A 26,253-nucleotide genomic window follows, 5' to 3' on the forward strand; every position below is an offset into this window, starting at 1 on the left:
TTTTCGCTGGGTTTTAAAGCTAAGAGAACACCTTACTGCTATCACCTGGACAGGACTTGCAACTGTTTCAAGGTGCAAAACGACAGATGCAGTACAAGCAAACAAAAAACAATATAAATGCGGAAGAAAAATATATTTTATTAATCATGTGCATAACATTATCGATTATTAAACACCATTACATCTCAGATAAAATTCACATGAACAGCTCCCCAAAATATACAATTAGCATCCTCACTGACAATTTTTATGAACATTTCCCCTTTTCACAATACATTTTTTTGTTATATTAGCTGGTCTATTTTGATATATTTCCATCCCTTACCAGGAATTAAAATTAAGGGTTGCCCTATTGCCTGGGGCAAGTGAATTGAGTAGTCGTGCAAGCCTGCCCTGAGGTTGCCCCATTGAGTAGGTGATTATTATTTTTTTGATTGCTACCCTATGTTTAGGTGCAAGGCAGACAATATATGGCATTTCTGCAAGTAAATAGCTCATTTACATTTTCGGCAAATGATCATAACCTTCAGGCAGCCAAAACTCCTGTCTTGCCCGATGGTTAAGTGCATTTCAGACTTGAATGTCAATCTCTAAGTACTCCTACACAATACTTTTCCCTTTAATCCTTGTGACTCAGATTTTGAGAGGTATAATATTGTGAATTGTGACATATTGCTATTAAATTAGAAAAGTGGTGATAAATCAGTGTAAAACTATGTCTGGTTCATATGACAAGCAACACAATCATTTTGGGGAATGCATCAACATGAAATCTTAGTCCACAGGTTTCTTTTAAAAAACGACAGAGGCCTCTCTTTTATGAGTGATACAGTACTTAGAAAATACAACCAAAAAAACGAGGTTCTGAGCAAATTCTCAGAGAATGAGATGAAAAAGGTCACCTGGTGAGAATTTCACTTAACAGTAGAAATTATGTAGCCTTCGATATACCCCATCGGTTAAACATTTTGAAGTCTACAGTAAATATCTTAATTACAGTAATCATATCAACACTGGACCATCAGTGAAAATCACATTTTGGCAAGAACATGAATTCAGAGAAACAGCCCTAAAGGAACAATTCATGTGCAAGTAAAGTGGCACTTGTAAAATAATTAAGTAAACAAAATCAGTCAACAGGAGTCAGAAAGAAATTTCAACTTGTAGCTATAAACATTGATTGATTACAATAGTCAGGGAACATAAGATTACATTCTAGTCAAATTCACATAAATGATCTGTCCAAACTTGAGACATCCACATATTGGGAACTTTTCTTTGCTGAACTTGTTGTTAGTCTGAGAAAAGCACCACACTATAACAAAAACCAAGGAAATGCCAGTGCCATTCACTCAAGCAAACAGACATTTCTTTTTTACAAAATGTAGTCAGTTCGGTAGTTTCGCTTTATCCTATCCAACTGACCACACTTTCACTATAGACAAAGGACAAAAATGAGATCCAGTTTCACTAAACCTAAGCTCAATAGAGAGGTTGAATAAGATTAGGTTGGATTTCAAGCCTTGCACCTAGCTCTTTCAACCCACAGGACCGCCATTTTCTAATTAAGTTGGCAACTCCATCTATCCAGGATATTCTGGGTGTAAATCAAACACACCCAAAAAATCTGCAAGGGTTGAATTCCGGCTGTGTCAGGGGTGCAAAACTCCAGGGAGGTATTCATTATGCCGATTTTGTTGATTTTTTGGGGGATTTTTTAAAATGGAAGCAAACAGAACGGAGGAACCTACCTAAATTTGTCCAATAGAAAATTTTGTTTTAATTTATTTTGCTTCCGATTAGTTCTTAAACTGTTTCTGGAATGAATATGCCTGTCCTTGGGGGCCGATGTACTGCTGGTTTTTGTTTCTCCCTGGTGCTTAATTGCTAAAATAGCGAGGAAAGTCACACACCTGGTTATGCCGGTATTATTCAGTTACAAGGCAAGGACGAGAACCAGGATAGAATGCAGGAGATGTACACCCACTGTCTGCTCGCTTATTCTCGGTCTACAGGCAGGCAGTGGAGTAAACCAGTACTTGTAGATTCCTCAACAAAATTTATATAGTTGAGCTTGTTTAATGCAAATATTAGATTATATCACCCAAATGGTAATATATAGAAATTACAGAGGAAATGGTTAAAATGGTTGAGACCTTGGGCGTTTCACAACCCGAATGACTAAAATTAAATGCGCTGTTAAAAAAGAATGCAAAGACAAAGGAATGTACTCAAGACAAATAACAGTTTCATGTACAGTACTTGAATTACAGCACTTTAAATAAAGTACACCAAGTCATTGGCACTTTACAGTGAAGTCCCTTTTAAACCAAATATTCAACTGACTCATAGTGAATAACAGGATTCAATGTGGCACATAAAGTAAGACATGGGTGTGGAAGGCTACACAATGCCACAACATATCAAATCAATCTACCTTTCAGGTTTTCGTGCAAGAAAAAGAACAAACAATATTATCAGAGAAATCTTTGAGAATATTTTTTTTTTTATAGGTGAATTTATAAGAACTGCAGATGATATGATCTCTGCAGACTGCGCTCAAGGCTTTCAAATATTTCACATTGCTGTAAGAAGTTCAGTGTCAAAAGTGAGCTTTGGGAAAACAAATAAATACCACTCTCCCTACCTCTTCTCCCCTGAGGGTAAGACACACCTTTGTAGTCAGACTAATGCCTCAAATATTTGCTTTTCACTTGTGACTAGTTGGTAAACAGCTGAGCTAATGCCCTATTGGAATTAATAAATGCCTTAACTGTTCTACATTATGATGGACGGTGGCAAATGAAATCGGGAGGATAAAGCCGTTTTGTCAACGAGAATATGTGCCTATAACCAATTTTTTTAAAGACCAATGGAAAAAATAAAATCCTAAAAGGCAAGTATGCAGAAAAAATAGACTTGTATTGAACCACTTCCACCAATGAACATTTAGAGAAATCCTGAGTTTTCACATGATTTGAAAACAGGCGAAGGAATGAAACAACAAAAGGAATTGACAGTGTAACAGTGAAGTGAAGACTGAAGATCTGGCCATCTGGCCGAGTGCTTGACCAGGGGCCTCATTTATCAACTATACATACATTTCTTACTCAATTCTGGCATACTTGGGAGATTCTAGGATTTACGTCAGGGCCGGATTACCAAACGGTCAAACAGGGCACATGCCCAGGGGCCACTAACCTTTTTTGGGTTGTGGGTCCCCTGGAGGTCAGGGGCCCCCCAGATAGCATATGCATATGATAGAACAAATATGTACAATTGCTGGAAATATGCTTTAAACTGCAACATTTTCTCTCAGCCTCATGGAGAAAATGTGAGCATGAGATGAGCTATTGAAAAGCACATTTATCACTGACCCATGTCAAATAGTGTAGAATTGCAGGAAATTAGCTTTAAAACTTGTTTAGCATTATTAAACAGAATTATTATTATTTAAAACAATTCTGGGGGCCCAAATGCGGTAGTCCGGCCCTGATTTGCCTGTGCAACAAATTATTGCGATGTGGCACGGAACATAATCATGTTTTCATTGATACACTATAATTTGTGAGTTCGTGAACAACCCTGCCTGTAAAACTTATTGATTCACTTATGGTAACAACAACGCCTTCATTTGCGGTTTGATTTGGTGATGTTGGAACTGGGCCATGATAGTTGCAAAAGAAAGCTCAATGGCAAATGTGATCACATTTCTGTAGAGGTGTGGGTAGAATGTTTCTTTACAAAACATGCATACCGCGTATAGCGAGTGCCAAACACTAGTCGCACATTCTGCAAGATTTATTGTCTATTGAACAATTTAAAATTAAATGCTTCCTACAGCCCACACTTCCATGAAAAATACAAATTGTTGTTCAATATTTTGTTTATAAATACGTGATTGTGTTTCTATCTCCTGCCTTGGTATATGCTTGGAGATTAAGGGTGTGTTCATAAATTCAATCTAGAGTGTCAGAGGGGGCGCTCAGAGGGCGATCGTAAATTCAGTTGTCAGATTGTCCGTTCGTAAATGTTTCGCTCTCAAGAGTGCACACTGGACGTTCTGGCCAAGTAGTAGGGTTGATTCGAGCTTTCTGACCACACAATGGCAGTCAAGCACCCAAGCTAACTGGCTAATTTTGGCTAGCTTGCTAACTATTTCCAGACACAAATGAGAACTCCTCACTCTGACCATTTTACTGGTCCTAGCAGAGCTTGTTAGGCTGTTTTCTTGTTATCCAGAGGGTTGGTGACTGTAACTGTGCTGCTGGCAACAATTTAATTACGCTTTTTTGCCGACGTTTACTGACACCGGCCATATTCATCGGGTGTTGAGCGTTCGTAAATTCAACAGTTATTCTGCGCTCTGGCACACTCAGGCGAGAAAGAAATAAGAATGTTTGCTTGCAATGTAGTTGATCAACCATTAGAAGTAGTGTGTACGCTTGGCCTGAGATGTGCGTGGAGATACTCACACTTTCCCGTCAACTTCAAAATGGATAAACACCAAACTTTGAGGCCTAACTGGCGCAGGAAAGTTTAGTCTTTTTTTGTGCGCATGCAACTTTGATAAATGAGGCCCCAGGGCTGGGAAAACTACGGCCTGGCCCATGAGCCCATTCAATCCGACCCACAGGAGGTAAAAATAAACAAATTAAAATAAGTTGTTTTTTGGGGAGGTGGGAAATTGTTTTGGGTAAAAAAAAAAATTTAAAAACACTCCAGGCCACACTTGAACGTCTAAAACTAGATAGAAAGTATGTCGAAATATATAAATGGACCTATATATTTAAAAAATAACTGGAACGTTTCTGGCACAAAAATTGATTTTGACAAACATATCAGTAAAAAATAAATCTGTGTGGCCCCCGTTCAATTTAGAAATCCGGATGTGGCCCTCAAGCCAAAAAGTTTGCTCACACCTGCTGCACCAGTCCACTGTCAAACAGTGGTCCATGGTCAGACCACACACTAAGACAAGTTCACATAGGTATCAGAGAATGCATCAAAGTGAGGCCGAATGAAACCTCAAGAGAAACCAGCCTCTCAAATGGACCATTCCTACTGAACGAAACCTCACTTGAGTGACAGATCCTTCTACTGTGCTATGATGACCATTGACTTCCCTCATTCGTAATAATGCTGGCGCGAGTCAAAACATGGTCTAGTCAAATCGTCTGCGTATCAGGTTCTACATTATCAAAGTTAGAGAGAAGAGACCTCTGGTCTCTCCCCCCTTATTCTCCAGGGGAGTCTATCGGTCCGATGCTTTGAGCTTGTGATCCTGCAGTAGTGGTTTGTAGTTGTGGCCCTGAGCCTGGGCGTGGGCCAGGGCCTTTAAGGTGTGTCTTTGAAACTGCTTGGCCTTGTTGTACAGCAGCACGCCCACAAACACCAGGGCCGTGCCGGCAGCGCTGAGCACCGTGATGTGGTTACTGAACAAGATGATGCTCAGCCAGACAGACAGGGCGTGCTTCACTGTGCTGGCTACACTGTGGAGGCAAGGGGAGGGTGTTAGACGCTGCTGCAGGCCGCACTAAATATTTATTGAATGTGGCTTCTGTCTGACAGACTGTCTGCCTGTCTAAATGCAATGACTGTCAAGGATAGTGCCACCTGAAAGGGCAATAGTCCCACCTGAAAGTGAGTGGGTGGGGGGGGGGACATCTCAATAAATTCACGTGGCTCTCTATCCTTATCTACTTTCCTTCATCTGTACTGAGATAAAATAACTGATGGGAATGATGGCTAATTGTATTGAGATGCCCCCTGCCTGTGTGTGTCAGACTCTTACCTAAAGGTGACGGGAGAGATGCGTCCCATGAGGGCGTAGGCGGTGACACTCTGCAGGTGGAACAGGGCCCCATCAAACAGCAGCAGCAAAACAATGTCTGGACTCCAGCTGAACGAACGCCCACTCTTCCCAATCACTGAAATGTCCTGGAAACACAAAGGAGCATGGGAGAACATCTTCAAACTGTTGGCACTCTCCCAAACCAAATATCAGGTAAGTTGCTAACTTACCACTTTCATTCCAACTTAAAAAGGCTGACACACGCAGTGCAATTATCATTTTAATTGCTTGTTTTTAAAGCAACAATTTGTCAACATAATACCAGTGTTTTGGCGATCATAATGATAGTAATAGTATTTTATAATTTGCATCTGCCATCAGTAGCTTTGGCTGCACAACACAATACTACACTGAACAAAAATATAAAACGCAACTTGTAAAGTGTTGGTCAAAAGTTTCATGAGCTGAAATAAAAGATCACAGAAATGTGCCATACGCACAAAAAAACATTTCTCTAAAATGTTGTGCACATTCATTTACATCCCTGTTAATGAGCATTTCTCATTTGCCAAGATAATCCATCCACCTGACATGTGTGGCACATAAAAAAGCTGATTAAACAGTATGATCATTAGGTGCACCTTGTGCTGGGTACAAGAAAAGGCCACTTTAAAATGTGCAGTTTTGTCACAAAACAATGCCACAGATGTCTCAAGTTGAGGGAGCTTGCAATTGGCATGCTGACTGTAGGAATGTCCACCAGAGCGGTTACCAGAGAATTGAATGTTTAGCATCCAATGATCAAAAATGACGTTGGCCCATTGAAAATTTGTCAGTAAGCCCAACCAGCTCACAACTGCAGACTACGTGTAACCACGTCAGCCCAGGACCTCAGCCACCTTCTTCACCTGCGGGATTGTCTGAGACCAGCCACCCGGACAGCTGATGAAACTGTGGATTTGCACAACTAAAGTATTTCTGCACAAACTGTCAGAAACTGTCTCAGGGAAGCGTGCTCATTGTCCTCACCAGGTTCTTGACTTACCTGCAGTTTGGCTTGGTTACCGACTTCAATGGGCAAATGCTCACCTTCGATCAATCAATAATATGTATTTATGAAGCCCTTTTTATATCAGCCAGCCAAAAGCCCCCAACAGCAAGCAATGCAGATGGCCACTGGAGGAGTGTGCTCTTCACGGATGAATCCCGGTTTCAACTGTACCGGGCAGATGGCAGACAGCGTGTATGGCGTTGTGGGAGAGAGCGGTTTGCTGGTGTCAACGTTGTGAACAGAGTACCCCATGGTGAAGGTGGGGTTATTGTATGGACATGCATAAGCTAAGGACAACAAACACAATTACATTTTATCAATGGCAATTTGAATGCACAAAGATACCGTGACGAGATCCTGAGGCCCATTGTCGTGCCATTCATCCACTGCCATCACCTCATGTTTCAGCATGATAATGTACAGCCCCATGTCACAAGGATCTGTACACAATTCCTGGAAGCTAAAAATGTCCCAGTTCTTCCATGGCCTGCATGTTCAGCAGACATGTCACCTATTGAGTATGTTTGGTATGCTTTGGATTGATGTGTACGACTGCGTGTTCCAGTTCCCGCCAATATCCAGCAACTTCTCACAGCTATTAAAGAGGAATGGAACAACATTCAACAAGCCACAATCAACAGGCTGATCAACTCTATGCAAATGAAATGTGTCGCGCTGCATGAGGCAAATGGTGGCTTCACCAGAAAACCGGCTGGTTTTCTGATCCACGCCCTTACTTTTTTTTTTAAGGCATCTGTGACCAACAGATGCATATCTTTATTCCCAGTCATGTGAATCCATAGATTAGGGACTAATGAATTTATTTAAATTTACTGATTTCCTGATATGAACTGTAACTCAGTAAAATCTTTGAAATTGTTGTATGTTGCGTTTATATTTTTGTTCAGTGTATATTCAAAACAAATGGAGACCGGTATACACTATGCTACACAATATACTCTAGGGTAGAGCGCTGCATTGTGGGCCCTGCACAGTCGTTTTTCCATGGACATGAACTTCCTAAACATAATAGGCTATCATTTAGGCTCCAGCATTGACTGGAAAATAAATATTGATAACACGTCTGCCTGCAAATTGTCCCGCCTCTATCAAATTTATGCCAGATTATTTTAAAATGTTTGTCTTTGTTTTGTAGGCTATTCATTATCTATTGTATTAAACAGAATAGTCAAACTCTAATAACCTACTTTTTGCTGATTTACGTTCAGTATTCTACCTTATCTTTTGTTGGGCGTGCGAGATCAAGTGTTCCTATATGTGTGTTCTCAATTACCACAAAAAAAATACTCTTATTCTGTGCATTTGTGTTCTTTTCACTGTCTGGGTAGCTTAATACATAATTCACAGCATGATTATTACCTTGACCATGCTTAAAGAGATATTCAATTGTGTTATTGTTACCCATCTACCAATCACTGTTCTTCTTTGAAGCTTTTGAAAAGCTCCCTGGTCTTTGTAGTTGAACCTATGCTTGACATGTATTGTAGACAGAGGAAGGGTTAGTCATTTAAAAATCATGTCAAACCCTAAGAGTGAGTCCATGTAACTTTTTACTCCTGAACTAAGTCTGGCTTGCTTAAACAATGGGCCTGAATTCTTATGCAAGTAATATATTTTAGTTATGCATTTTTGTATTCATGTTTTCTTTTTAAGCAATTTTTTATGCCACTGACAGAGTATTGTGAATATTGTTGACTAAAAATTACAATTAAATCCATTTTAATACTACTTTGTAACACAAAATGTGAAAAAAGGGGTCTGAATAGTTTTGAAAGGCACAAGGATATTTAATGAATTTATTTGCAAATTATGGTGGAAAATAAGTATTTGGTCAATAACAAAAGTTCATCTCAATACTTTATATACCCTTTGTTGGCAATGACAGAGGTCAAATGTTTTCTGTAAGTCTTCACAAGGTTTTCCACACACTGTTGCTGCTATTTTGGCACATTCCTCCATGCAGATCTCCTCTAGAGCAATGATGTTTTGGGGCTGTTGCTGGGCAACACAGACTTTAAGATCTGGAGACTGGCGAGGCCACTCCAGGACTTTGAAATGCTTCTTACGAAGCCACTCCTTCGTTGCCCGGGCGGTGTGTTTGGGATCATTGTCATGCTGAAAGACCCAGCCACGTTTCATCTTCAATGCCCTGGCTGATGGGAGGTTTTCACTCAAAATCTCACGATACATGGCCCCATTCATTCTTTCCTTTACACGGATCAGTCGTCCTGGTCCCTTTGCAGAAAAACAGCCCCAAAGCATGATGTTTCCACCCCCATGCTTCACAGTAGGTATGGTGTTCTTTGGATGCAACTCAGCATTCTTTGTCCTCCAAACACGACGAGTTGAGTTTTACCATAAAGTTATATTTTGGTTTCATCTGACCATATGACATTCTCCCAATCTGCTTCTGGATCATCCAAATGCTCTCTAGCAAACATCAGACGGGCCTGGAGATGTACTGGCTTAAGCAGGGGGACACGTCTGGCACTGCAGGATTTGAGTCCCCGGCGGCGTAGTGTGTTACTGATGGTAGGCTTTGTTACTTTGGTCCCAGCTCTCTGCAGGTCATTCACTAGGTCCCCTCGTGTGGTTCTGGGATTTTTGCTCACTGTTTTGACCCCACGGGGTGAGATCTTGCGTGGAGCCCCAGATCGAGGGAGATTATCAGTGGTCTTGTAAGTCTTCAATTTCCTAATAATTGCTCCCACAGTTGATTTCTTCAATCCAAGCTGCTTACCTATTGCAGATGCAGTCTTCCCAGCCTGGTGCAGGTCTACAATTTTGTTTCTGGTGTCCTTTGACAGCTCTTTGGTCTTGGCCATAGTGGAGTTTGGAGTGTGACTGTTGGAGGTTGTGGACAGGTGTCTTTTATACTGATAACAAGTTCAAACAGGTGCCATTAATACAGGTAACGAGTGGAGGACAGAGGAGCCTCTTAAAGAAGATGTTACAGGTCTGTGAGAGCCAGAAATCTTGCTTGTTTGTAGGTGACCAAATACTTATTTTCCACCATAATTTGCAAATAAATTCATTAAAAATCCTACAATGTGATTTTCTGGATTTTTCTCTCATTTTGTCTGTCATAGTTGAAGTGTACCTATGATGAAAATTACAGGCCTCTCATCTTTTTAAGGGGGAGAACTTGCGCAATTGGTGTCTGACTAAATACTTTTTTGCCCCACTGTATATTGTGATTCTCACAATTCTATATCTATTGCGGTTCGATACTGAAATTTTATTGCGATGATGTTCCAAACATATTGCTCAATATGTGTCTGCTGCAGAGAGATAAATGAGAGCAATAGTCAGGGAAGTAAAAGCACTGAAAACATGTTGGCTCACCATTTCAAAAGAAGATGGCGCAGGTACAGCACACTTTTTAAATATTGCAATATGTAACTGTCAATATTTTCCCCCCGTCACTAATTATCACCTGTAGCCCAACTGATGCAGCATAGTGGCTATAAAACATGTACATTGGCTGAAGCATGGTGTTTGTCCATCTGCATTTACTCCATTGGAACAAACTTCACATGAAAATGTAGGGCCGCCGTGCTTCTAGCCTCTAGGCAACTTTGCAGTATTTTGTTTTTTGAGAAACAGCTTCTATCTCAAGGCCATCAGATTGTTAAATAGCCATCACTAGCACCTTAGAAGCTGCTGCCCTATATCCATAGACTTGAAGTCACTGGCCACTTTTTTATAATGGAACACTAGTCACTTTAATAATGCTTACATATTTTGCATTACTCAACTCACACGTATATACACTGTATTATATTCTACTGTATCTTAGTCTATGCAGCTCTGACATTTATTTATTCTTAATTCCATTCCGTTACTTTAGATTTGTGTCTATTGTTGTGAAATTGTGAGATATTACTGCACTGTTGGAACTAGAAACACAAGCATTTCGCTACACCCGCATTAACATCTACTGAATATGTGCATGTGACCAATAAAATTGGATATCCTGATTGTTATTATTAATAATTGTTATATAATTCTGAATTATGATTTACTATATTTGTTTGTTTTTTTTATAAAGTAGGCCTATGTCATTGCCCATTTAACCCCTAAAGTCGATGTCCATACTACCCCAAAAAGACGAGTTAGCATAATAATAACAAATAAAAAAAGCCAAAAATCTTTCAGTTTAAGATAGAGAGATTTTTAGGTAACAGAGCTAGATGAGAATTCCCAAAAATCGTCCTTCTCACAAAATCGTCTGTAGCATCCGATCGGTTTGGCCTACAAACTATTATGACCCCTCAATGGGAAATTTAGACTCTCACAAACACAATGGTTGTCCCCAGTTTTGCTCTAAAGTGGGTACAGCCGATCTAACTTCCGTCTCTAGTGTCCGAACAGTTTGGGCTACACACTAATATGATGGTGAGACTCCCACGAACATGTCACTTGTATTGCTCTAGGATGCCCACAGGCCTCACAAGACTCATCTGAAGGTACCCCAGCACCAGTTGAAAAATACATGAATGGAAGTATACATGTACACTCTTTCGTGCCAAAAATAAGGGGTTAAATATATATATCTATATATTTTTTGAAATGTATCCTGATCTTTACATCTCTCAGATATAGGACAGACACTTCAGAACAAACTTTCTTTAGATTGTTGAGGGGGTCTATCTGTTATTCAGATCTATCTGTTAGGAATACCTAGGATAGGATAAAGTAGGATAAGTAAGTAGGATAAAGTAATCCTAATCCTTCTCACCCCCCCCCTCCCCTTAAATGATTTAGATGCACTATTGTAAAGTGGCTGTTCCACTGGATGTCATAAGGTGAATTCACCAATTTGTAAGTCGCTCTGGATAAGAGCGTCTGCCAAATGACTTAAATGTATTCAAAGAGTTTGTAAGGGCTAATAGCAGTAAAGCCAAAATGTATTTATCCTCAAATCACCTTTTCATTTATTTATTTTATACTTCAAGGGGTCTTACAATTCTAAATCAAATAGCTAAATTATCCTTGGTATTACCTTCTTAAAACAATTCCATATAACTTAGTAGTATCCTGGTCAGTGAAAGGGGTACACTTAAGAGTACCCCTGTCAAGAGTTTGCAAAGCTGCCATCAAGGTAAAGGGTAGCTATTTGAAGAACCTCAAATATATTTGTAATTTGTTGAAGACTTTCTTGGTTACTAAAAATGATTCCATTTGTGTTATTTCATAATTCTGATGTCTTCACTATAATTATACAATGTAGAAAATAGTAAAAATAAAGAAAAACCCTGGAATGAGTAGGTGTTCTAAAACTTTTGACAAAGTTTGGGGTCACTTAGAAATGTCCTTTTTTTTTAAAGAAAAGCACATTTTTTGTCTATTAAAATAACACATTTTATCAGAAATACAGTGTAGACATTGTTAATGTTGTAAATGACTATAAAGCTGGAAACGGCTGATTTTTAATGGAATATCTACAGAGGCCCATTAACAGCAAACATCACTCCTGTGTTCCAATGGCTCCTTGTGTTAGCAAATCCAAGTTTATCATTTTAAAAGGCAAATTGTTCATTAGAAAACCCTTTTGCAATTATGTTAGCACAGCTGAAAATTGTTTAAAGAAGCAATAAAACTGGCCTTCTTTAGACTAGTTGAGATATATCTGGAGCGTCAGCATTTGTGGGTTCAATTACAGGCTCAAAATGGCCAGAAACAAAGAACTTTCTTCTGAAACTCGTCAGTTTATTCTTGTTATGAGACTATAAGACTATTCTATGCGAGAAATTGACAAGAAACTGATCTCGTACAAGGCTGTGTACTACCCCCTTCACAGAACAGCGCAAACGGGCTCTAACCAGAATCGAAAGAGGTGTGGGAGGCCGCAGTGGCCAACTGAGCAAGAGGACAAGTACATTAGAGCGTCTAGTTTGAGAAACAGACGCCTCACAAGTCCTCAACTGGCAGCTTCATTAAATAGTACCCACAAAACACCAGCCTCAACGTCAACAGTGAAGAGGCGACTCCGGGATGCTGGCCTTCTAGACAGAGTTGCAAAGAAAAAGCCATATCTCAGAGGAAGATTGGAAAAAGGTGTTATGGACAGACAAATCTAAGTTTGAGGTGATTGGATCACAAAGAAGAACATTTGTGAGACACAGAAAAAATGAAAAGATGCTGGAGGAGTGCTTGACGCCATCTGTCAAGCATGGTGGAGGCAATGTGATTATCTGGGGTGCTCTGGTGGTGGTAAAGTGGGAGATTCGTACAGGGTAAAAGGAATCTTGAAGGAAGGCTATCACTCCATTTTGCAACGCCATTCCATACCCTGTGGACGGCAGTTAATTGGAGCCAATTCCCTCCTACAACAGGACAATGACCCAAAGCACAGCTCCAAACTATGCAAGAACTATTTAGGGAAGAAGCAGTCAGCTGGTATTCTGTCTATAATGGAGTGGCCAGCACAGTCACCGGATCTCAACCCTATTGAGCTGTTGTGGGAGCAGCTTGAGCGTATGGTACGTAAGAAGTGCCCATCAAGCCAATCCAATTTGTGGGAAGTGCTTCAGGAAGCATGGGGTGAAATCTTTTCAGATTACCTAAACAAATCGACAACTAGAATGCCAAAGGTCTGCAAGGTTGTAACTGTTGCAAATGGAGGTTTATTTGACGAAAGCAAAGTTTGAAGGACACAATTATTAGTTAAATTAAAAAATAATTATTTATAACCTTGTCAACATCTTGCCTATATTCCTATTCATTTTGCAACTCATGTCGTGTGTTTTAATGATAAACATGGTAATTTCTAAGTGACCACATACTTTTGAACGGTAGTATATAATTTGAATTATAAGAAAGGAAGACGTGTGTGTGTGTGTGTGTGTGTGTGTGTGTGTATGTGTGTTTGGACAAGATTTCACAATGGGAGCCAAAAGCAGTAAGGGAGAACCTTGTCTGCCCGTTCCGTTGATTGGACCGGTGAAGGTACTGGCAGATGAATGGGGCAGGGACATTCTGGTACATATTTTTCCCTTAAAAAGGCACATTGAGTGAAGTTTTATTAGCAGAATGTAGAAAGAAGTTAGAGAAGTTTGAGGAAACCAAGAAAGGCAAGAAATGTCAAATAGATTGGGGCAGGTTTAGAAAGTGGGAGAGGGGAGCCAAAAGACAGGAAAGTTAAAGGAATATTGGTGAAAGAAAGTAAGAAGAAGAAACAGGGATGTTGATGATAATGACTTTCCACCCTCCTATTATACCCCTTTATCCACTGCACCAGCCCTGGTTGTCCGACAGCCGCTCGCTAAGCTGTCACCCCAGCCGCAGCTCTACCCCCAACAAGACCTGATACAATTGTGGGACCAGCAAACCGCTAGGAGGTGGCCCATGAGCAGTGGAAACACATCGACCCTGGCTTGGACGATGGACAGAGGGAAAGAGGAAGGGGTAGAGGAAAGGGGGGGGGGTGCTGACAGACGGGCTGGACGACAACCACTACTGGGTAGGAACATCGCTTGGTACAACAGGAAAGGAGGTACATTTCGCCAGAACATGTTGAAACGAATCTAACTAACAGGGGTCAGCAGAGGAAATGTTGGAAAACCGGACCTCCACCGAAAACAACCCTTTCCAACCCACATATGGATTGACACAAGGTAGAGACAACTGACAGCATAAGAGACCTTAGACAGCATTTCAAGATTTTTTTAAACCCCTGTGAGGAGCCGATGGTTTGTTTTTCGTCAATGGTGAGTTAATCAATTTTGTAGTAGATACTGACGCTGCAATGTCCGTCATAAACTCTAAATCTATGTCCGAACCTCCCATGCCAAATGAATCAGTCAGCACTGTGGGAGACTCAGGGGTGACTATGAAAGAGTTGCTCACGATGCCCCTACCTGTTAAAGTTGATAACACATACATCAATTAATTTACTCTGCATGTTTTCCTGTAAATTTGTCAGGAAGAGACCTTTCTGTAAATTGGGGATTAATATTCTTTGCAAAGGAAAAGGCCTCAGTGTTGTACAGCCTCGTGAGACATGTCATCTCATGATGCTGTTCGACACGGTCTCAACATGTGATTGGTACTATGCATGGGACATACAGGATATTGAGCGGTCACATTATGACTCTATTGGCAAAATTTTCTCAACTGCTGGCAGCTGTTGGAAACAGAAAGGCAGTTATGTCACAGACTGGCTTACATTGCACCGCAAATTTCTCACCATTGACAAGAGATTTATATTATGAACAGAATTGGCTGACAGGGACCATACCCAAAGACAGCCTCCTGTGCACGAACATGTATAGGTGGGCCCCAATTTTGCACTCTGAGTGTTAAATTGATAAATTAACTATATGCCAACTACCCAACGTTCATTATTTATGTCATTCTTAGCTTAGATAAATGGTATAGTCATTGTGCGTTCTCAATGAACATTGTAAAATCGGATGCTTCGTAAATTCGCTCTGGCCATCTGCTCCGAGCGCAGATTAACTGTTGAATTCACTAATGCTCAACACCCGTTGAACATAGCCGGTATGTAATTGTATTCGAACACAGCTTGGGTATGTGAGTATGTTGATCAAATTTGTACGTATGCTTTGACGGGAGGTTTGAAACATTTTTCATTGGAATGAAATAGTAAAGGAGGTTGAGTAGAATGCAATTCTGCTCTCTTGGCAGCCGTGTGTGTGGTTAATACAGTCACAGTGAAAGTCACCCTGTTTAAGGTGTGGGGCCGTTGGTCATTGGAAAAGTGAGTAAAGGCAATAGAGTTGAAATTGGCTAAATGTACCACAGGAAAAGTATTATATTTAGTGGGGAAACAGACAGAATCAAAAGCAATAAGACTACTATCCATAGGACCAGTAACAATACCCGGATAATGTTACATGGCGACAGAATTGGAGCTGGTATTAGGGTTGGATAATCCTTGCGAGATTCAAAGACCGTGTATACTAATAGGTAACATATTAAAATTGTTAGTATATATGGGCAAGAGCAGGAATGATGTTTACAAATAGTCCAACTTTGTATCACGCCGCAACGAAGCAATCGCTAAAACTGTGTTGAGGGTTTTGTGTTGTATATAGTTCATTTGTACAGTATATAGTTCATTTGTTATTGGTGTAAAAAGACGAAGAAACTTGCCAGACATCATATTCAAAATAAAGAAAAACCCTGGAATGAGTAGGTGTGTCCAAACTTTAACTGGTACTGTAGTCATAAATCTAAGATTTATGAGACACTTGGGCGTGACGGCAGTATGTGACGACCTGTTGTTTACGATCGGCAGTAGGAACAGAGGATGGTGGAGATATTAGCTCTCCTGATCTACACAGAAGAGCTAAATTTATTTTTACAACTATTTTCCCAGGGCCTGTTTCTGCACATCTGCTAACTGTCACAAAGATTAAAGAGTACTTTCTATAAGAGGAGAGTGACAACTCAGATCGTTGGGCATTCAACTCTGAACTATTCTTAGTTATGGTTGATTGCTTCAGTTTTTGCAAATATTATAATACATTTGTTGTTTGTAAGAATCTGCAGTCTCTCTTCCTATAGAATTTCTACCACAAGCTACACCTAACAATGCTTGAAACACTGGTTGCAACTGTATTTGTAAAAACAATGCCACTTGTGCAATTGTGCAATTGAAGGAGTTTAGAAATAAATGCAGTAGCAATGGAAAACTGGGATCCCCTCTTGACTTAATTAACAATGGCCAAAACTGTCTTCAAAAGTGTTTTCCCACGATTGCATTAAGAATGGTTGTGCATTGCCCGCTTGTCAAAATACATGTTTTCCTCCGCCTTGAGGAGTGTTTCTCTCACATAGAACACACAGGCTGACCAGGTAAATAGGTCAACTATTCTACTATGGAGTTGTCTGATTTAGTTTTAATAACAATAGGCTACATGGGAAAAATAGTAGCACTGGAAAGTTGCATTCTGAGTGATGAAGTATAGGCTTTGAATTGCTTTGCCAGCAGCTACACACCACTGTTGAGTTGAGCGTCGCGCGGTGAAGCGCATTATAGACTAATTCTTCTTCTGAACATCGGAGTGTCAGCAACAATCATGCATATCAGTTCAGAGCACACAGCGTAACAGAAAAAATAAAATATTTGAGAATAGATTTGGGAATATATTTCGTAGAACAGACAAGCTTCTATATTAGGCCATTTACAAATGTAATATACTCAACAGTACATTAGTATAGTGCCTTCAGAAAGTATTCATACCCCTTATTCCACATTTTGTTGTGTTACAGCCTGAAATCAAAATGAATTAAATATATTTTTCCTCACCCATCTACACACAGTACCCATAATGACAAAGTGAAAACATGTTTTTGCAGATTTATTGAAAATGAAATATCTAATTTACTTAAGTATTCACACCCCTGAGTCAATACATGTTAGAGTCACCTTTGGCAGCGATTACATAAAGTTAATTTCTTTGCCACATGTTTTGCAGTTTTACTTTAGTGCCTTATTTGCAAACAGAATGCATGTTTTGTAATATTTTTATTCTGTACATGCTTCCTTTTCACTTTGTCATGTAGGTTAGTATTGTGGAGTAACTACAATGTTGTTGATCTAACCTCAGTGTTCTCCTATCACAGCCATTAAACTTTAACTGTTTTAAAGTCACCATTGGTCTCATTGTGAAATCGCTGAGCGGTTTCCTTCCTCTCCGGCAACTGAGTTAGGAAGGACGCCTGTGTCTTTGTAGTGACAGGGTGTATTTATACACCATCAAAAGTGTAATAACAACTTCACCATGATCAAAGAGATATTCAATGTCTGCTTTTAAATGTTTGTACCCATCTACAAATTAGGGGATGTGAATACTTTCTGAAGGCACTGTACTGTATATGTGACTGACCATGAGGAAGACCCAGGCAGGTATGAGCATAATGACTGCAGCTGCACTGGTGTAGAACTGCAGATCTGGAGGGCTAAACAGGACACAGGAACAAGTATTTTATTCAGTACAATTTCACATACTATAATCGACAGTAAACATCAAATCAAACTCCTCACATTATTTACACATCTGTTAATACACTGATGTATTGTGCTTTTTTATTCCTACGATACAATTAAAACAGGTATTATAATCTAGTACAGGATATAAAACTGGCATAACAGGCCTACATTAATTTACTAAAATATGGAGGAACTAAAAACAACTTACCTGAATTTGTAGGTGTCTCCACTTAGTAGCTTCTTTGAAAAAACATTCTGTAAACTGAAAGGGAATATGAAGAGAACAATGAAAACATGTGGTGTTACATTGCCTTAGAAAAGACAAAACTGTGAAATGTGAGAAAAGTTATCAATGCTGGTACTATTGTGTGTGTGTCTCTACCAGTCCATGATGTTGGTGGAGAGGGCTGCGGAGAAGCCCAGCATGTTGAAACTGATCTCTGTTGCAGTGCAGAGGGCCAGACCAGCCATGACAGGAAAGAGGGACAGGTTCACCCACATACCTACAGTAGTTTACGTACGTACGCACGCACACACACGCACACGTCAGCTATCTGCACAACACTTAAGGACATAGTCATACTTCATTAATAAGTGCATCGATGACGTCGTCCCCACATTAACCGAACATACATATCCCAATCAAAAGCCATGGATTACTGGCAGAATTCACACTGAGCTAAAGGCTAGAGCTGCCGCTTTCAAGGAGTGGGACACTAATCTGGACGCTTTTAAGAAATCCCGTTACAACCTCCGACGAGCCATCAAACAGGCAAAGCATCAGTAACGGACTAAGATCGAATCCTGCAAAGTTGGCTCTTTAAAATCTTTATTTAACCAGGTAAGCTAGTTGAGAACAAGTTCTCATTTACAACTGCAACCTGGCCAAGATAAAACAAAGCAGTGCGACAGAAACAACAACACAGAGTTACATGGAATAAACTAGTGTACAGTCAATAACACAATAGAAAAAAAGAGTCTATATACAGTGTGTGCAAATGGCATGAGGAGGTATGGCAATAAATAGGCCATAGTAGCAAAGTAATTACAATTTAGCAGATTAACACTGGAGTGATAGATGAGCAGATGATGGTGTGCAAAAGAGCAGAAAAGTAAATAAAAACAATATGGGGATGAGGTAGGTAGATTGGGTGGGCTATTTACAGATGAACTATGTATAGCTGTAGCGATCGGTTAGCTGCTCAGATAGCTGATGTTTAAAGTTAGTGAGGGAAATGTAAGTCTCCAGCTCCAGTGATTTTTGCAATTCGTTCCAGTTACTGGCAGCAGAGAACTGTAAGGAAAGGCGGCCAAAGGAAGTGTTGGCTTTGGGGATGACAAGTGAGATATACCTGCTGGAGCGCGTGCTACGGGTAGGTGTTGTTATTGCGACCAGTGAGCTGAGATGAGGCGGAGCTTTACCTAGCATAGACTTGTAGATGACCTGGAGCCAGTGGGTCTGGCGACGAATATGTAGCGAGGGCCAGCTGACTAGAGCATACAGGTCGCAGTGGTGGGTGGTATAAGGCGCTTTGATAACAAAACGGATGGCACTGTGAGACTGCATCCAAGTTGCTGAGTAGAGTATTGGAAGCTATTTTGTAGATGACATTTCCGAAGTCGAGGATCGGTAGGATAGTCAGTTTTACTAGGGTACGTTTGGCGGCGTGAGAGAAGGAGGATTTGTTGCGAAATAGAAAGCCAATTCTTGATTTGATTTTTAATTGGAGATGTTTGATATGAGTCTGGAAGGAGAGTTTAGTCTAGCCAGACACCTAGGTATTTGTAGTTGTCCACATATTCTAGGTCAGGACCGTCTTGAGTAGTGATGCTAGTCTTACACTCGTCGGATGTGGCAGGGATAGCAAACTATCAAGGAATACAAAGGGAATCCCAGCAGCCCGGTGATGCGAGCCAACCAGACGAGCTAAATGGCTCGCCTGGCAATTTTCAAAGATCTTTAGTTTTTTTTGCAATTTCTCATTTGGAATAGCCTTAAATTTCTCCAAACAAGAATAGACTGACGAGGTTCAGAAGAAAGTTTTGTTTCTGGCCATTTTGAGCCTGTAATTGAAACCACAAATGCTGATGCTCCAGATACTCAAATAGTCTAAAGAAGGCCAAATGTATTGCTTCTTTAAATCAGCGCAACAGTTTTCAGCTGTGCTAACATAATTGCAAAAGGGTTCTCATGATCAATTAGCCTTTTAAAATGATAAACTTGGATTAGCTAACACAAGGAGCCATTGGAACACAGGAGTGATGGTTGGTGATAATGGGCCTCTGTATGCTGTTGGATTCTGGGTAAACTTTGAACATTACTATACTAGAGACATGATAGATCAGAAGTAATACTATAGTATCTGCGGGGTGATAGAGCATGGTTGTTACATCAGAAGGCTGGCTTTGGAATGTGGCTTTGGAATGTGCTGGGTGGACGGAAACAAGTCACAGGAGTGCTATAGGTGCTACGGGTGGAGAGCTTTGGATTAGACATCAAGGGGGTTGAGGTCAGGTCACCTTAAGGGAGACAGAGTAATTAACCGTTCTATCACTTCATCTTCCTGTCAGACCTAAGACATAAGGATTGGAGAGAAGGAGGAGTGTTTAAATTGGAGTGGTGGAAACGTGATGTCTGAATGCAGCTGTATCAACCCTTAGGGAAGAATTAAACTTGTTAAGCTTTTCTAGTGTCCGTTGAGTTACTTACTCTAAAAATAAGAACCTAACAATGCCTATGTAGATATTCCATTAAAATCATATGTTTTCATCTACAATAGTAATTTACAACATTAACAATGTCTACAATGTATTTTTGATCAATTTGATGTTATTTTAATGGACAACATTTTTTGCTTTTCTTTCAAAGTGACTCCAAACTTTTGAACGTTAGTGTGTGTGTGTGGTGTATATATACAGTGGGGAGAACAAGTATTTGATACACTGCTGATTTTGCAGGTTTTCTTACTTACAAAGCATGTAGAGGTCTGTAATATTTGTCATAGGAACACTGCAGCAGGGCCAAAATCCCTGCTGCAGTGTGTGCAAACCTGGTCAAGAACTCCAGGAACGTATTATCTCTGTAATTGCAAACAAAGGTTTCTGTATCAATATTAAGTTCTGCTTTTCTGATGTATCAACTACGTATGTCATGCAACAAAATGCAAATTAATTTATTAAAAATCATACAAAGTGAATTTCTGGATTTTTGTTTTAGATTCTGTCTCTCACAGTTGAAGTATACCCATGATTAAAATGACAGACCTCTACATGCTTTGTAAGTAGGAATACCTGCAAAATCGTCAGAGTATCAAATACTTGTTCTCCCCACTGTGTGTGTGTGTGTGTGTGTGTGTGTGTGTTATATATATATATACATATAATATATACACACATATACATTTATATATTTTAATTTATACACACACACACACACACACACAGGGGAGAACAAGTATTTGATACTCTGACGATTTTGCAGGTTATATATATATATACACAGTGCCTTTGGAAAGAATTCAGACTCCTTGACCTTTTCCACATTTTTGTTATGTTACAGCCTTATTCTAAAATGTATTAAATTGTTTCTTCCCTTCCTCAATCTACCCACAATAACCCATAATGACAAAGCAAAAACAGTTTTTTGAAAACAATTAGCTAATTTATTTAAAATAAAAACCAGAAAAATTACATTTACATAAGTATTCAGATCCTTTACTCAGTACTTTGTTGAAGGACCTTTGGCAGCGATTACAGCCTTGAGTCTTCTTGGGTATGACGCTACAAGCTATACACACCTGTATTTGGGGAGTTTCTTCCATTTTCTGCAGATCTTCTCAAGTGCCGTCAGGTTGGATGGGGAGCGTTGCTGCACAGCTATTTTCAGGTCTCTCCAGAATTGTTATATCAGGTTCAAGTCCAGGCTCTGGCTGGGCCACTCAAGGACATTCAGAGACTTGACCCAAAGCCACTCCTGCGTTGTCTTGGCTGTGTTCTTAGGGTTATTGTCCTGTTAGAAGGTGAACCTTTGCCTCAGTCTGAGATCCTGAGCGCTGTGGAGCAGGTTTTCATCAAGGATCTCTCTGTGCGTTGCTCCGTTAATCTTTCCCTCGATCCTGACTAGTCTCCCAGTCCCTGCTGCTGAAAAACATCCCCACAGCATGATGCTGCCACCACCATGTTTCACCGTAGGGATGGTGCCAGGTTTCCTACAGATGTAATGCTTGGCATTCAGGCCAAAGAGTTAAATCTTGGTTTCATCATACCAGAGAATCTTGTTTCTCATGGTCTGAGAGTCTTTAGGTGCCTTTTGGCAAACTCCAAGTGGGCTGTCGTGTGCCTTTTACTGAGGAGTGTCTTCTGTCTGGCCACTCTACCATAAAGGCCTGATTGGTGGAGGGCTGCAGAGATGGTTGTCCTTCTGGAAGGTTCTATCTCCACAGAGGAACTCTAGAGCGCTGTCAGAGTGACCATCCGGTTCTTGGTCACCTCCCTGACCTAGGCCCTTCTCCCACAATTGCTCAGTTTGGCCGGGCGGCCAGCTCTTGGAAGAGTCTTGGTGGTTCCAAACATCTTCCATTTAAGAATGATGGAGGGTACTGTGTTCTTGGGCACCTTCAAAGCTGCATTTTGTGGTACCCTTCCCCGGATCTGTGCCTCAACACAATCCTGTCCCGGAGCTCTACAGACAATTCCTTCGACCTCATGGCTTGGTTTTTGCTCTGACATGCACTGTCAACTGTGGGACCTTATATAGACAGGTGTGTGCCTTTCCAGTTCATGTCCAATCAATTTAATTTACCACAGGTGGACTCCAATAAAGTTGTAGAAACATATCAAGGATGATCAATGGAAACAGGATGCACATGAGCTCAATTTCAAGTCTCATAGCAAAGGGTCTGAATACTTATGCAAATAAGGTATGTTTAGTATTTTTAATACATTTGCTAACATTTCTAAAAACCTGTTTTCGCTTTATCATTATGGGGTGTTGTGTGTAAATTGATAAGGCTTTTTTTATTTAATCCATTTTACAATAAGGCTGTAATGTAACAAAATGTGGAAAAAGTCAAATGCACTGCATCTACCTCCATTACCTCGTACCCCTGAACATCAACTCTGTACTGGTACCTCGTGTATATAGCCAAGTTATCGTTACTCATTGTGTATTTATTCCTTGTGTTATTGTCTTTTTTAATTTCTCTCTGCATTGTTGGGAAGGGCCCGTAAGTAAGCATTTCACTGTTAGTGTATACCAATTGTTTACGAAACGTGACAAATACAATTTGATACTAGAGAAAGGAATGTTTACAGAATGAAACCCTGACAGAATCCTAAGAACATAATGAAGGGTGCATATAAAGGGGATAGTGAAGGGTTTTCTGGATTGGAACTCAGCCAGGCACTTCACTGTGTGTATGTCCTTTACCTGTATATTCCCCCAAGATCAGCCTTGACATGATGACAGTGAAGATGGGTGCAGAGCTCTTCACCGTCTCGGCAAAGGAAACGGCCACATTCTTCAGGCTCACCAGACCCAGCACCACACTGGTGAACCTACAGAATGGAACAGGTCAGTGGCATTCAGACCAGAAGACAATGACACACTACATCCACTCTGAACCTGAACCTCTGCTACACAAAGTCTGTTTCAATTTTCCAGATTGTCAAACTGTTTACCTGTAATGATAGGAGCTGATATTGAGGTGCAGCATCTCACTTCCCTAAAATATACCCATTTAGTGGCCATTTAAGTTCAACAACCATTTTGGTAGCACTGATACTTCTACTATGGAAACAACACTCAAATGATCACAAAATAAACATTGATCAATTAACATTAGCCATTACGGAATTAAAAGCTAGTTATGTATTAGTCCAACTTAACAAAAGGAAACAAACCAACCAAATAACTTCAACAATGCAGCTGAAAGTAGAGTCATTAGAGTACAGACCCACCTCATGAGCCCCACAAACAGCATGATCATGAGGAAGTTGGGGGGGTACTCAGTCCTGGACTTGTGCTGGTATAGGCAGCAAGGCACATACATCTTCAGAAAGCCTATGATGGTGGTGGAGACCATTTGAACAGCGCCTACAAATCAATTAAAACCAATAAACCATGGTACAACAACATGTAGGAATTGAGTCATCTACCCCTGAGGCACTTAGTACACTGATTAGAATCAACCAACTATCATCTATGGATTGGAGTATTGACAATTTGAAATTGTGTGTGTGTGTGTGTGTGTGTGGATGCCTGTTCCTTACCCAGCATGCTTGGCTCCCCCTCTAGCAGAGATAGGATGTACTTGTTGAGGAAAAGTGTGCAGAAGCTGAAGAAATACCACAGGCCCAGGTAGACCAGCGACTTGGAGTTCCACACCCCTGAATCTGCTTCGATTATCGTGGTCTCTGTGATGGTGATCTTCAGCACGTGTTCCCCCGGCATGCTCTCGCTGCGTGCCAGCACCACACGCTCCTGCCTGCTTCGAAACGGCGAAAGGAACCGCCACAGGGAATGTCTCCCAGCCCAACCGTTGGACGCCATGAAGCACAGCGCCCGAGGATCCACTGACCAGGATCCAGCAGGCACAAATACAGAGAGGAGGGGGAGGGGACTGGTGGAGAGGACCAATCAGTCCATCGTCAGTCTGTGTGTCTATCCAACGGTGTGTTCAGCATGACTGTAGAACTGGTGGTCTCTGCAACACAGCTAAAACACAAGGAATGAATATAGTTGACAGTCTTCTAGCATTATGCCATTTTTAAATAATCCTAAAAGGGATCAAAGTTACTTAACCCATATGCAGTCTTTACTGATTTTCTAAACGATACACTAGACATTGAAGGCAATACTGCTGGGCACAAGCTTCTAACAGCGCAGACCAAGAGTCAGATCCACAAGACATGGCTATTAAAAGCCATGAGTGGTGAGTAGGGTTGCAAAGGGTCGGACATTTTTCAAAAAATTTCTATGGGAAGTTAAGGGAATAATTTGAGGAATTTTACTTAAATTCATCAAAAAGTTAGCTTATAACAGTGAACCTTTTTGTGGGATACACATAAGGCAATTCTAGGTCTTGTGGCATATTTTGGTTAAACTATCCCCAATTCAATGGAATTGCAACCCTATGCATGTGCAGTGCACTCTCAAGATCTTGCACACTAATGAGATGCTATTGAGCCCACACTACTACACTGTCTGAGCCAAGGACTACATGCTTTCTGGTTAGTTTTGATTACAATACTGGCTGGGGTGAATATATTTTATAGGACATACATGATTTTTTGTTAACTAGTAAATTGTAGCCTACAGCAAAGTGTGTTTAAATAATTTCTAATTTGTTAACAATTTCTACTAGTTAGTTTTTGCTACCATGTGGGTTTTAGCTTGCTTAAGCCTGCTAACTGAGGAGTGTTAATTCACCTGTTTCCATACATGTTTCATTGTAAAACATGTATCTTACAAAGGAGTTGTTTAATCTAACTTCCCCAATCTTCATAGGAAAACACCACGGGTCTCTATCTGATGTATAGAGACATTTCACTGCAGCTAATGTAGAAGGAAAAGCTGTGTATATTTGCAGATACTGGGCCAAATCATATGTGAAGAATGCAACAAAGATGTGGAATCATCAGGCCAAGTGCATAAAGTTCCCTCAGCGCTCACAACAAGCAACCTCTGATAAAAGGCAGTCTACATCTATTCGAGGTGAAAATGATGAATCAGACACCTTATCGATAGTAACAGCTCATGGTCCTCCTGGAAGTTTTTTTGACTCAATGGAGGAACTGCACATGGGGACAAAGATCGTACTTTTTGGAGTAATGTCCTCTTGTCTGATAGTTCTATTTTTGTATTGTTTGGCCATAATGACAATTGTTATGTTTGGAGGCAAAATGGGTAGGCTTGCAAGTCGAAGAACACCATCCCAACCGTGAAGCACTGGGGTGGCAGCATCATGTTTTGGGGGTGATTTGCTGCAGGAGGGACTGGTGCAGTTCACAAAATAGATGGCATCATGAGAAAGGAAGAGTATGTGGATATATTAAAGCAACATCTCAAGACATCAGTCAGGACGTTAAAGCTTGGTCGCAAATGGGTCTTCCAAATGGACAATGACCCCAATGGACAATGACCCCAATGGACAATGACCCCAAGCATACTTCCAAAGTTGTGGAAAATGGCTTAAGGACAACAAAGTCAAGGTATTAGAGTGGCCATCACAAAGCCTTGACCTCATCCTATAGAAAAATGAGGCCTACAAACCTGACTCAGTTACACCAGCTCTGTCAGGAGGAATGGGCCAAAATCACCCAACATATTGTGGGAAGCTTGTGGAAGGCTACCCGAAACATTTGACCTAAGTTAAACATTTTAAAGGCAATGCTACCAAATACTAATTGAGTGTATGTAAACTT

At 40.5% G+C, this 26,253-nt stretch overlaps 1 protein-coding gene across 2 annotated transcripts in view; it reads right to left on the bottom strand.

Moving 5' to 3' along the window:
* Window positions 1-118: 118 nt before the first annotated feature.
* LOC135528167 (solute carrier family 35 member E2A-like) overlaps window positions 119-26,253 on the bottom strand; it is a 36,618-nt gene continuing 10,483 nt past the window's right edge. For both annotated transcript variants that reach the window (XM_064957060.1, XM_064957061.1), the window contains exons 2-9: window positions 24,100-24,544; window positions 23,788-23,923; window positions 23,258-23,385; window positions 18,212-18,332; window positions 18,038-18,091; window positions 17,726-17,798; window positions 5,795-5,940; window positions 119-5,492 (exon numbers count right to left, since the gene is read on the bottom strand). In XM_064957060.1, the coding sequence (XP_064813132.1) occupies window positions 5,255-5,492; window positions 5,795-5,940; window positions 17,726-17,798; window positions 18,038-18,091; window positions 18,212-18,332; window positions 23,258-23,385; window positions 23,788-23,923; window positions 24,100-24,379 (1,176 nt within the window). In that variant the 5' untranslated portion in view covers window positions 24,380-24,544 and the 3' untranslated portion in view covers window positions 119-5,254. The remainder of the gene's footprint in view (window positions 5,493-5,794; window positions 5,941-17,725; window positions 17,799-18,037; window positions 18,092-18,211; window positions 18,333-23,257; window positions 23,386-23,787; window positions 23,924-24,099; window positions 24,545-26,253) is intronic.

The sequence above is a fragment of the Oncorhynchus masou genome, chromosome 33 (assembly GCF_036934945.1).
Source record: "Oncorhynchus masou masou isolate Uvic2021 chromosome 33, UVic_Omas_1.1, whole genome shotgun sequence".
Lineage (NCBI taxonomy): Eukaryota > Metazoa > Chordata > Actinopteri > Salmoniformes > Salmonidae > Oncorhynchus > Oncorhynchus masou.